The 18,128-nt window shown below is 41.2% G+C and overlaps 1 protein-coding gene across 10 annotated transcripts in view; it reads left to right on the forward strand.

The window, feature by feature from the left end:
* The window catches only part of SH3KBP1 (SH3 domain containing kinase binding protein 1), a 165,341-nt gene that overhangs the window by 63,836 nt on the left and 83,377 nt on the right, over positions 1–18,128 (forward strand). For all 10 annotated transcript variants that reach the window (XM_077343098.1, XM_077343105.1, XM_077343097.1 and 7 more), the window contains one exon: positions 2,531–2,654. In XM_077343098.1, coding sequence (XP_077199213.1) covers positions 2,531–2,654 — 124 coding nt within the window. The remainder of the gene's footprint in view (positions 1–2,530; positions 2,655–18,128) is intronic.

Here is an 18,128-nt window from a genome sequence, read left to right on the forward strand (position 1 = left end):
GAATCACTTTTCCCTGGAAAACTTTAACTGCTGCAGGGATGTTTCTTCCTAAAGAAACTCAGAATGGCTGAGGTTGTTTTGTGGGCATTCTCAGGGATATGTGTTGCTTGGGCTCTCCCTGACCCTGTCAACTGGAAGGCTACACCTAAATATTTAAAGGCTTTAACCTACTCAATACCATGTCCCTCAATCTGCCATCTCTGTCACATCTTTTGGTAAAAGTGAGGATTTTAGATTTTTGATAATTTATTACAAGTTGTTCCTTTTGATAGTATACATTAAAGGCCCAAAATGTTCTCCTAAGGCCTAATTAGGAATGAGATAAAATTACTGTGTCATCTGCACATAATTAAAAAAGCAGAGATTGCTCTTTGCTAGTTTAGGAGGGTGGAAAGTTGGTTTTGATAAACCTCATACCTTGGAATTAATATAAGGATTGAAAAGTAGAGGTGCCAGGATGAATCCCTGTTTACTCCTTTTGCCAGGTGTCTGTGGATGCTGCATCTTACCCTAAGGAAATTGCTTTCATTTAACATGTGAATAAGTACATATAGTCTTCTAACCATTGTAGAATTCTAAAACTTAGCCTGTAAGTCTGTGTCTGGGGATACTAGAAAAGGTTGCTTTGAAACAAACATGGTGGAGAAACAAGCATGAAACAAACACAGTGGCCTAGAGCTGTATTTTTCTGCTAAATGATGTAGTATCGAATACTGATCTATAGTTGAGTGACCAGCTCTAAAATCTGTCTGCTCCTGCATTAGTATAGGTAAAAGTACAAGCATGCACAAATAGATTTCTTAGTGGTACACAAAAGATTTTTGTGTATGCCTTGTAGCTCACTTCATCAGGTATAAGAAGCGTGTCCTATATTGATATGCATATTAATGTATATATAAATATAAATTTACAAAATTACATTCTTGACTTAGTTCAGGGTCGTTATCATCATCAGTGAGTGTCCTGCATAGTGCAGGGGGTTGGACTAGATGACCCATGAGGTCCCTTTCAACTCTATTATTCTATGATTCTATTATTTTATCATTATTATTATTTAGATTTATTACCCACCTTTTTCGTAAATGTCTCATGGCGGGTTATAGAACAAAGCCCCACATCAATTTAAAACATCAAAAACATTAACATAAAACAAAATAACAAGCTCTGGCAGTGAAAAATCAAGAACTCATCCTGTATCCCCACACACACCCAAGTCCACCTCCACTCTCTCAATGCCTCAGGGCATAGATTTCTAGAGGTGCCAACTATTGTTCTCATCTGAGGAGGGGGCCCTTAGATCTTGGGCTTCCCAGCCTCAACCAAAGCCCTGGCAGAAGAGCTCGATTTTGCAGGCCCTGTGGAACTGTAAATGCTCCTGCAGGGCCCTCAGGTTTTCTGGGAGTTCATTCCACCAGGTCAGGGCCAGGCCCAAAAAGGCCCTGGCCCTGGCTGAGGCCAGGTTAACTGTGGGGGCCCCAAGTGGAATCTTTGTCTGGGGGCTCAGTGATTCTCAACAGGGTGCTGGTCCTTGCATGTTAAACCACTTCACTACCAAATGATTACCTGTCACTCCATGAGCCCATGCATTTTGTGATGCCTTTGATAGTTTTTTGTTAATAATTTTTTTTGTTAATAGTTATTTATATGTCTCCCCCTTCCATAGGTTTATATCTGTTTGCTGTATATAAATATTTTGTAAGTGATACTCAACTATGAAAAGACAGGACAACAGTTTTAAAATGGCACTGAGACTGGATTCTGAGCAGAATGGTATTCTTCCATGTCTGAGATCTCCATTCTAAGACCGTTTATGCACTGGAGGTTTCATGCTGGGTTGCAGGCTGGAGTTTTAGTCATGGCAGGTTGCCCCACCTCTTCCTGCACCCACATGGGGGACCATTTGGCCCGGTGCACCTCATCTGCTCCCGATTTGTACTCCTGCATGAGAGCTGGGGCAGTGAAGTTCCCAGTGCATAAAGGGTCTAAGAGTTAACTTTGCAAATATTCACATGATTTATATCTCGTGTTCCAAATCCATCCATTCAGATTTGTTTAAACCAACAATCTATGCATGACAGTTTATATCAACTTGGACAAACAAACTTCATTATCTGTGATAAAAAAGGAGAGTCAGTGAAGGATTAGTAGAGTTCCATTTTATTTTTCACCCTTTTCTCCCACTTGCTGCATTTAGCTAAATACTTTGTAGAATTTAGCATTCTTCAGTCTCCTCTTTCTTTTGCCAAGAACATCCACAAATATAAGTGTTAGAAATTAGAAATTTCTACTTCCTGAGATCAGTGCAGTAAAGAATTAAAGCAATTTTCTTGTAGAAATGCTGTCTAATGATGGGGGGGCAGGTTAGCTGGTTGCATAATTGAGACTTGGTGTTGGTTGCACAATAATTTTCTTTGATCTGCTTATTAAGACTAAAGGTCAGAGCAGTTAACATAAATACTGAGAACTGTAAGGCATGAATGTGTTTTCTAAACAGCTCATCCTCCTCTCTTCGTTTCTGTTTCTCGTACAGGAAATAAAAAAAGATGTGAAAAAAGAAAATCTTGCCAGCAAAGCATCAGAAAAGTCTATACATGAAGTTTCCAATGGAAGCCCTTTTCTGTTGTCTGAGACAATTATTAGAACCTCCAAAAAAGGTAATACACATTTAAATGCAAATTCCAGTAAAGCCCTTTAAAAAGAAATGTGAATTGATGGTAGTGTTTACATGGATAAAATGAGACAAAATACATATCTTTCTGTATTAGAAAACCCTTTAATTGGAATAAATACAGCTGTTCAGGAGCTGTGTCAAATCCAACCTGGATAGCCCATGCAAGCCTGATCCTGTCAGATCTTGCAAGCTAAGCAGGGTTGGCCCTGATTAGTGCTTGGAAGGGCAACCTCCATGGAAAACCAGGGTTGTAATGGAGGGGCAGGCAATGACAAACCACATCCAAACATCACTTGCTTGATAGTCAGACAATCTTAGGATCTCCTGGGTATATTACAATACATGCCATACAAGAAATAATAAATAAATAAATGTTTATTTATTTCAGATGTTTCCATGCTACCTTTCTACCCAATAGGGTCCTCAAGGTAGCAAGCATCAAAACAGCATTTAAAATAAGGAATATATATGGCGTTTCAATAAAAACACAAACAATAAAGCCAGAGAGGAGGGCCAGTGAATATTACTGGGTTTATGCCAAACAAAAGAGTCTGTACTACTGACTGAAAACAGTAGAGACAGATGAGTCTCCCTAGGAGGTGGAGTTCCAAAGTTTTGTTCCATGACTGAAAAGACCCTTTCTCAGGATGCCACTGTTTTCACCTCAGATAGTGAGGGGACCTGACACCAGCTGCTCATATGGGAGAAGATGATCCTTCAGGTATGCTGGCCCCAAGCTATATAGGGCTTTAAAAGTCAGTTGGGCATAAAAACAGTGAGCTTCCAGAGGAGATCAGGGCCCTAACAAAACTAAAACAGTTCCACAGGGACTGAAAAAGGGATCTCCTCCACCAGGCATTTGGTTGAAGTCGACTGAAATTAAACAGCATCTACTGGGCCCCGAGACCTCCCTCCCTTATACCCATACTACAGATCTGTCCAACCATAGTTCTGTTAGATTGTTTACTTAGTTAGAGTGTTACTTTCTCTCTATATTATAATTATATCATTCATTATAATAACTGAGTTTGATGTATTGTTCTTGTTTACGTTCTATGTGAACTGCCTTGAGCCTTAGGGGAGGAGGGTATAGAAATGTAATAAACAAAAAGACAAACAAATCTGGGAGCCAGTGTAGATGAAGCAACACAGGAGTAGTATGATCCTTAAGACCCACTCCAGTCAACATTCTGACAGCAGGATTCTGTACCAACTGTAGCTTCCAGACACTCTTCAAGAAAAGTCCCACATACAGTGCATTGCAGTAATCTAATCTAGCTTTAGCCAGGGCATGCACCATGGTGGTGAGATCTTTGTCATCCTGGAAAGGCCGCTGCTGTCTCTTCAGGAGGCTTGGGTCTAGCAGTACATTCAAGCTGAAAGTTATTTAGAGGGAGTGCAATCCCACCAGAACAGGAGATGCCCCGGTTTCTGGGTCAAACAGTAGTAATTTCATATTATTAGGACAAAGTTTTAGGTTGTTGACCCCCATCCATCCCAAAACTGCCTCTAGGGACCTGTTCTTGTAGGATCTGCTGAAAGAAGTTTATGGAACTCCATAAGCCAAGGCATTTAATTTAGCAGTAGCCCTCCAGCACCATGCTCTGGAAACCACCTAGGTAGGACCAAAATCACTACAGAACAGTGACTCCAAGAGGTGGTTCATACAGAAGTGATACAGGTTTTCCTGTCTACCATATCGCCTCATTTTAAAGTATGGGGTTGGTTATATTTATTTAATCCAAATGCTTTATTTGCATCTAGGAATATTTTACTAAAGAATAGCTATGTAAGACTGTTCCTTCCGAACAACTGGCAGCTTTGAACATTAGTACTCTACTTTAAAGCCTACATGAGGCAGAGCCGCCATAGTAGTAGTAAAGGTTAAGGGGAGAGAGAGAGCAAAAGGAGGGCTTAAGGGTGCAGGTAGTGATGTCACTTCTGGGGTTGTGGCCAACTGACATCACTTCCAGGGCTCCTTAAAGTCTGAAAATTATTTCAGGGGCTCCTCTATATTCAAAGGGTTGAAAAAGGCTAGTCTAGACATTCTTGAAAATGTTGCTTTCCATTATTTTATACCAACTTTCACTGTCACAGTTTGGTGGGAGTCAAAACAAAGTTATTTGAAAGGGTCTTATGGTATGGTAAACTTTGTTTTGAGCTGAATGAGCATTGCAGAAAAAAACATGTGATATACTCCTTTGTGGCATTATAATTGAGGTAGGTTACTAATGGTTTGTATGTTAATTCAGTTTTTTAAATGAACTCGCTGTATGTAGATATCTGACAAGCTCATGTTTGAACCTCTCAGATGGTGGTGTTGCTCATATGGGAAGCTGATTATAGTTTCTGACCAATAGCTAGACGAACTTTTCCATGTCACTACATCTCTATGAGGGGTGGGGGGCTGATTGCGGGTGGGAGGTAAAAATATTGCATGTGTAAATGCTACAGATATCTAGATTCCCACACCTTTCTATGCAGACTGGTAACTTGAAAGACCATCTCCTTCCGAATGTCCCTGTGCAGCAACTACAGTCGTCAGGCTGCCATCTGTTGGCTGGCCTGCAACTTAGGGTGGCCCATCTGGCATTGACAAGTGTCCAGGATTCATATCTTCAGAACATCCCTGAAGATGTAAGGGGGCCTCTTCCTTGGAGATCCCCAGGAGATGCTGCAAGGCCTATGTGTTTGCCAGGGCAGGGATATTTTAAGGAGTGGTAGGGGAGAGATTTGGGATTTGTTATTTTATTTTTGGTTTAAAACTGACAATGTTTTAAATTACTATTGTAAGCCACCTTGAACCATGGGAAAAGGCAAGATATAAATGTTTTATAAATAAGTTTACATTTAGTAAATGACTGTCTACCTCTTCACTCAATATGCACCCTTCTTCGGGTACCCTCATTCTCTGCGGTTAGATGGCTGGTCACCTAAGAAAGGGCTTTCTCAGTCACTGTACCAAAACCATGTAATCCCTCAGCAGGGTAATTCGTACCCTCAATCGTTATCTTCTGCTAGTGGATTAACAGTTCTGGCATTCTCTCACTTATCTCCTTGTTCATGTGTTTATTTGGTTTTGCAGTACATATTTCTAAAAGCTGATTTAATGGTTCTGATGGTTTTCCTTGTGGATCCTAGTGTTTTTCTGCATTACTAAATCCCATGAACCATTCATTCTCTCTGTCTGTCATATATTTTTAGTATGTTCATGTTGGTGAACTTGTCATGCATTTCATACTTCCATACTTGATCGGATAGCCGTTTGTTGTTTTGTTTTTTTGCTGCAGTTGATCCTGTAATTAAACTGCATGTGATGAGGCCCTATATAGACAGTTATCTTGTCTTAATTTATCTGGTCAGCCCTCCTTCTTATTGTAACCTGGGTACTTTTCATCATTTGCTCTGTGAGTGAAGAAAAGTAGATAGGGCATGAGATCCAGGTAGTGGTGGTGGAAAGATAAGATCTAGAGACCTGAGATTTGTTTTGGAGATGTTGTGAGCAGGGTTTTCAGGAGCCAGCTTGGTGTAGTGGTTAGGAGTGCGGACTTCTAATCTGATGAACCAGGTTTGATTCTGTGCTCCGTCACATGCAACAGCACTGATAAAGCTGTTCTGACAGAGCACTAATATCAGGGCGCTCTCAGCCTTACCTACCTCACAGGGTGTCTGTTGTAGGGAGAGAAAAGGGAAGGCAATTGAAAGCCACTTTGAGACTCCTTCGGGTAGAGAAAAGTGGCATATAAGAACCTTCTTATTTTTATTTTCTTCTTGAGAAGGTACTAAAAAGAATATTTGGAGATATCAGGATATAAGGTCAAAACATAGGACCAGACAAAAAAATGGAGAAGAGGGAATTAGTGGTTGAATAATTACTGAAAGGATTGTTTTGTGACAGATTTTTTTATTTAACAACAACAGCAACAACCTTTATTGGCATAAAAAATAAGACCAATCAGAATACAATTAGTTCTTAAGTTCACGCAGCTTAATTGCCATTTGTAAGATTTTTTATTTTATTATATACATTTAAAAGATTGACAATAATCACCATACAAAAATATCACTATTGTATGTATGTGTTTGTTTGTTTGTTTGTTTATTGCCACTTCTGGCATGCTGGGTCATGGCAGGTTACATAATGCTCCAATACAATAAAATCCTCAAATAAAATTCCTTAGCACTGGCCTCAACCGTAAACTTGGCGAAAGAGCTCCATTTTGCAGCCCTGCAGAAAGCTGAAAGCTTTCCCAGGGCCTGTACATTTTCAAGGAGTCAGAAATGAAAACTACATTGAGGATTACTTCATTCAGTAAAACTGTTTCACATTGATTTCATAGGAGATCTCTGTGTAGTATGACAGGTCATTGGGAAGAAGAGATCACATTCACAGAAAATTATAATTTGGCTGGAAAAATAATTTTTCCTGCTTCATCATGTTCTTGACCACTAATCATGGGAGACTTTTGATCAGATTATAAAGTTCAAAGTGTTTAGGTTCTGGCTAGCCTTATTACTGTGCTATATTTTAAATAATGTAACCCTCTCTAGTTATTGTTTCAGGAAAGGTGATTGAGAAAATATAAGGACCACACCAGTCACTGACAGATAAAAATAATGCCAAGGCCAATATTGCTTGCAACCATTGGCCTTTGCCTTATTTTCAGAGGGGGAAAGAGCCCACCCCTGTTACTCCTTGAACATGCTCTGTTAAAACAAAGTCCCTTACCTAGCTTCACAAAATGGTACCCATCACAGCAGCTCATGGAGTGTTACCCTATAAAATCATTAAAAATCTTCTTTGTCTCTAAGGTGCTGCTGAACTTTAATCTAGCTGCACCCCTACATTGTCTTACATCGTCCCTTATCTTGTTAGGCCAGCTAATAGCTCCTCTTTCTATGTGTCACACTACTAAATAGCATTTAAAGTGTTCCTTGTTTTTAAGGTTTGAATAAAAAGTAAATAAGGTATATAAGAGTGCTTGTCCAAATGCACCTTTTTAATTTGTTTGCATTTCTCAGAGTCTTGATAATATATTGTTGTTTTCTGTTCTTGTGAATTAAAGCTGATATTTTCACAGCTTCTACTGCCAAAGGATGCTAAACTTTCTTCCGCTAGCCAGTATAATGCACATTATAGAGCAATAACAACAGCAAAATTTAACAGAAGTCTAAAAGTATGTTGACAGCTCATTTAGTTCTTAAATTATGTAGGAAAGGCACTAGTTCCAGAACACAGCATTATTCTTGAAAATAAAGGCTCTTACAATAAAGAAAGTTGTTTTGACTACTAGCATAATGTATGTTCTCTCTTTTCTACTTTAATGGTAAATGTCATAATATAGGGAAGAAAATCTCAGCCAGTTTCTATAGCATGTTTTTTTATAGTTAGGAATTAGAAAGCAGCAGTTTTGTTTTTCACTTTTTAATAGGAAAGGACCTGTTTGCTTATACAAGGCATCAATTTGGCCTTTTGTAAATAATTGACTTACGTACTTAATGTGAGATACCCTACCTGGATTTGGCAGATAGTTGTATGGTGGGTGTAAGCAGCCAACAAGCAGAGCATAAAGCAGTACTGTAATACTTATAAAATAACCCTGCTTTAAGTATCTGTGAGTTTGGAGACAGTGAAGAATGGTCCCAAATGGTAGTTTTTCTTACATTGTTGTTTACATTGTTGTTTTGGGTATCATCATCAGATTATATTTTAATAGTGATAGTGATGTAGTTGGCCAGAAGAGTGATGGGGCAGGAGGAGACAGAAGGTTACAGGCATGGGGAAAGAGAGTAAGAGAAGGGGTGGGGGGAGGAAGAAAGATTGTGAGAGGGAAGGGGAAGAAGGAGGAGAGTGGAGAAAGCAAAGGTGGGGGCAATGGGATAGCTGCTGTCCCCACTTGTATATTCTAATAGCAAAGTGTTGCCTCTAATAGCAAAGTGTTTGACAACAGTTTAATCCAGAGACTATAATGGTGGATGGATCTTTTTGACAAACCTGAAAAATGCCTTTGGTTTGCAAGAATAATCTGTAATAAAAAATAATACATTGGGCAGTGAAAATCCTCAAATGGTAAAAGTATATGTGGCTAATGCAAGGCAAATACAGCATTTCAGGTTTGGTGTTGAGTTGGTTTCTGTCAGTAAAACACAAGGGGAGGGGGGCAAGACCATTTCAGGGCTTGTTTGGCCGCTGAAGGGGAGGACTCATTGAGATCAGGCTTGGCATCAACCACCAGGCAACTTGGGAGAAAGGCAGGCTATATATGAAGTAAATAAATAAGATGGGGACATGATAAAAGGTGAATTGGTGGGTGGGTGTGAAGGAAAGAAGGAAGAAGGGGAAAGTTGTTATGGAAGTTACTAGTATCTGAGGGATATAGGACAATGTGAAATGCCACCTGCAAGTTCTTGGAGGCTCTGCCCAGTGCAGATGACCTCAGTTAATCTAACACTGGGAAACTGGGCCAGAGTTTCCCTGAAGACAGGCGGCCGGGGGGGGTGGAAGGAAAAAAAGCTGAAGTGAGGGGGCAGATAAAGGTTGGTTGTTCAGTGGAAAGGAGATAAGAAAGCAGAAAAGGGGACAAACTGTGTGGTTTTCAGGAAAGGGAAAGAGGATGTATTGAGGGAGGGGAAAATGAAACCCCCCCCACAAGCCCTTGTGGCTTCTGTATGATGCAACTAGCCCTGTCCCAGATGCTGGCAGCATATAACCGGCCAATAGTTTTTCTAAGCAGAGGCTTCTTCTGTAAGGGTGCTGAGGTCAGCGGGGCAGATAAAGGTAGGTTGGATGGTGGTGTGAAGGAAAGAAGGAATTGGAAAGGAAAGAGGGAATAGTGGGGCAGGAGGAAATGAGATGCCTTCCACAACTGTTTGCGGGATCCTATTTAGTCAAGTTGACTAATAATTACAGTGACTGGAATTTTAGACCTCTCAGGTTGGCAGAATAATGTAAAAAACATTTCAAAATGCATGGTTGATTGGTGAATGGCTGGGAAGGAGAGAATGAGACAGGGAAAGGGAAGAGGACATGGAGGTTGCCAGGAGGGAGGAAAAAAGAAAGAGTGTAGGGAGTGGGATACATAAGAAAGTGTGGTGCTTCCCGTATCGTTGAGAGTTCCCTCTAATGCAAATGGGCCTAGTCCCATGGCTGGCACCCCACAGCTGGACCATATTTTTCCCAAATAGAGGCTGTTTTCCTAAGTTTTTCTACCATGAGGGAGGGGGAAAGCTGAAGATATGAGGCAGAAAAAGGTAGGCATTATGTTGGAAGGAGAGAAGGAAGCAGGAAGAAGAGTTGTTTTTTATATCCCACTTTTCACTACCCAAAGGAGTCTCAAAATGGCTTACAATCACTTTCTCTTCCTCTCCCCACAACAGACACCTGCGAGGTAAATAAGGCTGAGAGAGCTCTGAGAACTGTGACTAATTTAAGATTACTCAGCTGGCTACATGTGGAGGAGTGGGGAATCAAACATGTGGAGGAGTGGGGAATCCATATTAGAAGCCGCTGCTCATAACCCCTACACGAAGCTGGAAAAGGGGAGAGGTTGTGGGGGCTTTTATGGATGAGAGAGGAAATGGTGGGGAAGGGGAAATAAAATGCCTTTTGCAAGGATTCCAGGACCTTGAAATCACTTGTCAGCCACCTTTATGATTGTTTCAGAAACAGGTTATAGTGTCTTTGTAAAACAACTGCCCTGCCTATAGGCTTAAGCTTAGAATTATAGAGTTGGAAGGGACCTCCCAGGTCATCTAGACCAGCGGTCCCCAACCCCCGGTCTGGTGACTGGTACCAGTCCGTGGATCAGTCGGTACCGGGCCACGGCTGCTCCTCGTCCTCCTCCCCGGCTACAGCCTCGGGGGCTGCCCTGCCACTCTGCCGCCGGCTAACCTTTGGTGCTCTCCAGCAGCCGCTATGGCTGGGGCTCCCCCTCAGCGTGGCACTGCGCAGCTGCTGCTGGCAGCACCCCCCAGCGGGTGGTGGGAAGTCAGGGGCACCGGCGGGAAAGCAAGTGGAGTAGAGGCTCAGGCGGCAGCAGTGACATCCCTCAGCAAAAGACTACCCCCTCCTCAGTAAAATTGTCAAGCGTTGACCGGTCCCCGGTGATAAAAAGGTTGGGGACCACTGATCTAGACCAACCCCCCCCCTGAAAAATGCAGGAAATTCACAACTACCTACCTACCCATAATGACCCCAATTCCATGTCCAGATGCTGACCCCACCACAAATTAGAATCCCTGGCCAGCCTGGCCTAGAGGAAATTCACCCCCCGACCCCAAAGTGGCGATCAGCATTTCCCTAGGCATGCAAGAAAGAGTCATAACAGCCAAGTATCGATACAATCCCTTCTGCCCACCCACTTATAATCTGCCTGAGTTCACAGAATCTTATGAAGCCTTTTGCAAGCGCAGAGCCTGTTACCCTTGGGAAGAGAGATTGCTTTTAGTGAAATGTATTATTAGGAGTCACCATATTTTGTGTGTGGTGGTTCCACATTCAGGCACTGAAATATCTCACTAACAGAAAACTAAAGGTATCTACTATTCCAACAGTAAAGTTGGAGCCAGTATGGTGTAGTATTATACACCATATTCTTCTTAGTGAACAGCTGTCTCCCTTTTTCCTCTTTCTTCACAGGATTTATAATGATATAGTGGTTAGAATGTCATACTAGGATTTGGGAGACCCATCTTTGAGTTCCAGCTGTGTCATGGAAGCTTGTTTGGTTAGTAACAGCCTGTCAGCCGGACCTATGATACAGGGTATCTGAGGATAAAATTGAGGTGAGGAGAATGATGTGAGCCACTTTGGTTGCTGTGGACAAGGAGGGATAAAAATAGAATATATAAACATTTTTATAAACCTGTAGTAAAATTCACAGGGGGTTAAAATCTTGTTTTAAATTGAGTATGTAAACTTATTAATTGACCAAGTGTGTGCATGTGTGCATTGGTGATTGATAGATGATAGATGGATAGATGGATAGATAGATAGTGCAGATGGCAGCTTGAATCAAGCCTAGATTTCTATAAGTGTAAGTATTGGGGGAATATTAATCAGTCCTAAGCTATTTCTTGGGTCCCCATCCTCAGTTAATTTCAGGATGTGTTTTGAGCTGCTACAGTTGGGAGGAGCTGTGTGATCAGAGCCACTACTTTGCTTGTTTAGTTCAATGTATACAACCAAGTCATTGTTATTCGAAGGTGTTTTGTGTTTCTGTACTGTTTTGCTTTGCAAGGATTCACCATTGGTTAATGTAATCTCTCCAATACATGAAAGGAGTATTTCAGTATGTGCTTAATGGACTAGAAAGAAACTGTTAGCAGTGTTCCAAAGATGTGAAACAGGAATGCAGCTGGAGAACACATTGGCTTGGATCCTGTTGAATATTTCTGCTGACAGAAAGATTTCCATCAGCACAGCACAACTTTCTCTGTCAAGAGAAATCTTCTATGGAATTCAGTCTATTGACATGATGACCACTAGTGTTTTGAATTGCATAGTATCTTCTGTCACAGTTGGATGACTTTAGTTTTGCATAGTCTACTTTTCTTTGTTTTTTGTTTTTTTTACAATGGTCTGTATTTTAAAGTGATTTTATTTTGGGCAAACATGGAAGGCTGCCCATTTTTATAGTGAAATCTCAGAAAATTGATAAGCTAAATTGCTTATGCTGCTGTAATTTTCTATTGAAACATATTTCTTAGCAAAACCATTAGAGAGACTGAAAATAAATCCTAAGAAGGAGAAGATTTACCACACTATTTGCCCTATTGCATCTTCTGTCAGGTTTTAGGTATGAAGACCAAATGCGATGTAGGTAATATTAGACAAATGGTGCATGTTTTTTCTTTTCTATTTTTTAAACCTAGACTGTCTACTTCAAGGATGATTGGTTTATATAGAGAGAGATGGTCTTGGTCTTTTCATAGTTGTCAGAAATGTTACAGATATGAGAAGAAAATTCATAAAAGAATTTCCTAAAGTCCACCAATATATAGATATATATATCAAGAGCCAGTGTGGTGTGGTGATAGAGTGGTGGAATCTAATCTGGACAACTGGGTTTGATTTACCACTCCTCCACATGAAGCCTGTTGAGTGACCTTGTGTCATAGTTCTTCCAGAACTCCCTCAGTCCCACCTACCTCACCTAGGTCATCATCTTTTATTATATAGAAGTAAGAGATCTTATTATATAGAAGTAAGAGAGAAGTAAGAGGTGACTGGAAGAAAAAAATAAAATGCAAGACCATGCTAGGGAAATTTTGTAGGAGGCTGCAAAAATTAAACAAAACATTTCAAGGATCTGAGAGAATGAGACATTTGATAAAATGGAAGGAGGTCCAGGAAACATACATGTTATTTTTTGCAATGTTTTTGGGTGTTCCAAAGCAGTGGTCGCCGCTGCCTGAACCCCTGCTCCACTTGTTTTCCCGCCGGTGCCCCCTGACTTCCAGCCACTCGCTGGGGGGCGCTGTCAGCAGCAGCTGCGCAGTGCCATTCCAAGGGGGAGCCCCAGCCATGGCGGGCGCTGGAGAGCACCAAAGGTGAGCTGGCAGCAGATTGGCAGGGGAGCCCCGGAGGCAGCAGCTGAGGAGGAGGTTGAGGAGGAGCTGCTTCCCGGTATCGACTGATCCACGGACCGGGACTGGTCTCCGGACCGGGGGTTGGGAACCGCTGTTCTAAATAACTGTGGGTGGTTTGAGAGTAGGGAATAAAGGTAATGGAAGGTGCCATATGGCAAATGGTAAGTGATCTTCAGAGATCTAGGGCCCCAGAATGAGAAGGAAGTACAGTCTGCTATAATGATAAGAATATTGAGATCTCTAACACCGAGATCATGGTTAGATCTATTGTATTGGTGCCACCCTCTTCTGAACATTATTCTCTCCACCAGGCTGAACTAAGATCAGAATTGTGACCACCGCCGCTATATGTTATGTGATATGTTATATGTAACTTTTAATTGGGGTTTTAATGGGGATTTTATTGTGTTTTAACTATTTATGTTGTAAACCGCCCTGAGACCTATTGGGAGAAGGGCGGTCTAGAAATTAAATAATAATAATAATAATAAAACATTTAAGTCTTAGTATTTTTAATAGCAATTCAGTATATTATGGCACTGTGATGAGTTCTATTGAGGAAATGTTGCCAAGAACAATAACAAATTCTGCTGAACTCTTGTATAGATTTAGATTGGGATTAATACTGTTTGTCTTTGTTATGCCAAATCCATTTTTAAATTCTTGGGACACATATGACTAATCTCCAATTAGAGATTTGTGTAGACACTTAAAAGAGATCCTCTAATTTCTTAGAAAGAAGCAAGTAGTATTTATAACATAGTATACTTTTATAAATGGGTGGTTATTCATTTTATGATGCCATTAAGTTCAGTCACACAAGCTACTGGTATGGCTCTTATTCATAATATTTTTTCTAATAGGAAATGTAATATTATAGCTTACATTTAGAATTAAATAAATAATAATCATTATTGCATTTAGAAAACTAGTAATTTTACCACTTATGATGGAACAACTATTTTTTCCTCTTACTTTCTCCAGAAGATTGCTAGACAATTCATTTCACTATGCTGTGTTCTCTTCTGCAGATCTGGATATCTGCACTTTAAAACAGATGCTGAATCTGGACTATGGGGTGTGCATAATAGCTTCCTTCCTTTACAGTGGCTGCCACCTTGTGGTGGAACATGTGGAGCAGTGTGTATTTTCCCACTGTGTATAGTGGATGGAGAGTACAGTTTGTCACAGAATACTAGGATTTTTCATGCAAGAAGTTACATTTGTGCAAGATCTGAAGCACTTCAAGCTGTCCACATGAAGGCTGAGCTAATATGAGACCTCTGTGATGGAAGTGACACATGCTTGTTAATTTAAGGGATCAAATGAAACTCATCTCAGCTTCTTGGATCTCTGAGACAGTTTCTAAAACCATGTGAAACTAAAAAGGTCAGGATCCAAAGATCTGTTTCAAATGCAGTAAATGCCTTATGCATTTCTAGCAGGTTTTATAGTGGCCCAGCCTTTAAAATATATACATGTACAAAGGTTTTTTTAGAAATTGCCATCAAATCACATATGACTTATAATGACCCCATAGGGCTTTCAAGCCAAAAGACATTCAGGGATGGTTTGCCATTGTCTTCCTTCTTGGAGAGGCAGCTTGGTGTAGTGGTCAAAAGTGGCAACCTCTAATCTGGAGAACTGGGTTTATTCCCCACTCTTCTCCACATTTAGCCTGCTGGGTGACCATGGGTCCACAGTTCCCTCAGGGCTCTCTTAGCCTCACCTACCTCGCAGGGTTTCTGTTGCGGGTAGAAGAAGAGTACGCTATTGTAAGCCGCTTCAAAGACTCCATTGGGTAGTAAAAAGCAGGGTACAAAAAATAGCTCTTGTTCATACTTGTCATAATTCTGTATCCGATCCAAATACTAGTCTGCTTCGTTTCCATAAATGGGTAGTTATTCATTTTATGATGCCATTATAAGTTCAGCCACACAAGCTAATGATATGGCTCTTGTTCATGATATTTTTTTCTAATAGCAAATGTAATATTATAGCTTTGGCCTCAAAATGTATATATATGCCCAACATTAAAGCTTTCCAGCAGTAGACTACTATGTAGTATTACACACAGATTTTCTGGTTGTTGGTGGATTAATTTATATATAAGTTTATACCTAACCAGTTTTTCTGCTAATAAGAATAGGTGTCTAGATCTGACATATCAGAATCTATGAGCTATTTTGAGGAGTGGATTTTTAGAAATGCGATTATTGTGATAAGATTGGGAGGACATCAGCCCACTTTTTGCTGTAAACTCTCTCCGCCCAACCCACCCTGAAAGCCCAGCTGCGGTGCCAATCTAAGCCTCCTTCAAGCCAATGCTATGATAGAGGTAACTATGGAGACACTGGCCTGAAGTGGCAGGAGGTTGGGCTAACACCTCTAGTCATTGATGAGAGGAAAGGCTGCTCCAGCAGGCCCCCACAGAAGCCTCTCAGCCTTGTCCTAACTCAGGTGCAGGAAGGGTGGGCACAGTAGTGGATGGCCAGAGCTTGCCCAGCACAGAGCCATGGTTGAGAGGCTCCAGAGAGTGATAGAGGGGTGGGCGAGTAGAGCCCAGTTGGTGAGGAAGGGGCTTGTGGCATAGAGTGGACTGCGGAAAGATGGGGGCTGCAAGGGGAAAGTGAGTGTGGGAAGGCAGGGCACAGAATCTGGAGGAAGAGCCGCTATTGGCCCAAGTAGGGGAAAGGCAGTCTGGTCTTGTCAATGGTTGCTGGGTAGATCCCTTGGATTCCTTTTTTCCCATTAGTGGAATACTCAGGGCCAGTCACCTCCAGTTTTATGCAGTGAACCATATGGAACACAATTTATTTTATTAGTAGGGGAAAATCCTGTTGCACCCAGAAATACAATGGGCTCTAGCACATACACCTGCACTGTGACCTTCCTGGGTACTGGCCCTTCTCCCTCTGCTCCCCACTCAATCTTGAGATCTTCTGTGGTGGTTAAAGAGTAGCAGACTCTAATATCAAGAGCTGGGTTTGATTCCTGACTATCTCCATATGCAGCCAGCTGGGTTGCCAAATTCCAGGTGGGGGTCTGGAAACCAGGAAGACGAAAGACATGATGAGAAAGAGACAAGGGGGGGGGAAGAAGAAGAGAAGGAAGGCATAATTTCTCCTGAAGAAAACAGCTGCTTTGAAGGGAGACTGGCCCTCATACCTCCACCCCAATACAACAGTGTCTATATAGGTCACCACTGTCCCCACCTTCCCATTGCCTGTGTTTTCATAGCAACCCTGATATTCCTTGGTGGTCTCCATCCAAATAGTGACTGGGCCAACCTGGATTAGTTTTCAAGATCTGGGATATATTGGGATAGAGATCAGGATAGGTGGGATGTTAAAAGTAAACACCAGCTGTGCCCAGAAACAAACCGGGAGCCAAAGTAGATCAGCTAAAATTGGTGTGATGTGGTCCCTGTGGCTCATTTAGGCAACATCCTAGCAGCAACCTCAAGGGCAGTCCCATGTTGACAGCATTGCAGTAATCTAATCTAGATGTAATGGGCATGCACGACAGCAGTCGGAGCTCTTCTGCTTAGGAGTGGTTTGGCTACTTAGCCAAAGCTAGTTATCCGACGAAGTATGCGTGCACATAAAAGCTTATACCTTGAATTAAACTTTGTTGATCTTAAAGGTGCCACTGGACTCTGATTTTGGTCTGCTGCTTGAAACCAAGAAGGCTACACACCTAAAGCTATAGTAAAAAACATTCTTGCTATAGCTGCCACACACCTTGTTGTAGACCTTGGTCCTCAAGCATGCCCAGACTATGGACCTTCCAGGGTCTGAAACAGCCCTTTGATTATTCTTTACTGTCTAAATTGAAACATTTGTATAATCAAAGCCTTAAGTGCCAGCTTAAGCCTCTTGTAGTGCAGGGTGGTAAGGCAGCTGACATGCTGTCTGAAGTTCTGGCCATGAGTCTGGGAGTTCGATCCCAGCAGCCGGCTCAAGGTTGACTCAGCTTTCCATCCTTCTGAGGTCGGTAAAATGAGTACCCAGCTTGCTGGGGGATAAAACGGTAATGACTGGGGAAGGGAATGGCAAACCTTCCTGTATTGAGTTTGCCAAGAAAACGCTAGAGGGCATCACCCCAAGAGAGACATGACTCGGTGCTTCCACAGGGGATACCTTTACCTTAAGTGCCAGCTACTGGTAGGAGTCATCAGTGGGATAGGGAATACTTGAGACAATAAACTGCTGTCCTGTTTCCTGTTCTTATATTGAGAAACTACTTGGAATAAATATGTATTTGGGTGGGTGTTGTAGCCTCAATAATGTGATGTTGACCCAGTGAGTGTGTTTCTCCACAGCATAATTAGTAGGTTTACCCCCAAAGTATCTACTTTCCTTCATGAGAGTAACACTTACTTTTGGTACAATAAAATCAGAGTCCAGTATCACCTGTAAGACCAACAAAGATTTATTCAAGGTGTAAGCTTTCGAGTGCAAGCATTACACTTGCTTTTAGTATAATTCCCATGGAGATACATACTTGGAAACATCTGGGAGTTTAACATAATAAACTATGTAAATGAGCAGTTGATAGTTAACATTCACATGCATTCCTCCAAAGGGATTTTTCTCTGTTTTTCATTTAAATAAATAAATATGCATATTACTAAAATGTTACTGTCATTGTCATTTTGAGAGGATGTTTAAGCAGCATTCATTATTAGAATGTAAAACTGTCAATATATTTCATGCTCTATTAAGGGCATATGCAAAAATTAAACTAATTAAAAAATTAATTCTCTGATTTAAAGTGGTCTTCACTAATGGATCAACTAAAGCTCTAGTTGATTAATTGGTGAGTTTAAATCTTCTATCCATTTTTAGTGGAGTAAGAATGGAAA

Source organism: Paroedura picta, chromosome 6, assembly GCF_049243985.1.
Source record: "Paroedura picta isolate Pp20150507F chromosome 6, Ppicta_v3.0, whole genome shotgun sequence".
NCBI classification, from domain to species: domain Eukaryota; kingdom Metazoa; phylum Chordata; class Lepidosauria; order Squamata; family Gekkonidae; genus Paroedura; species Paroedura picta.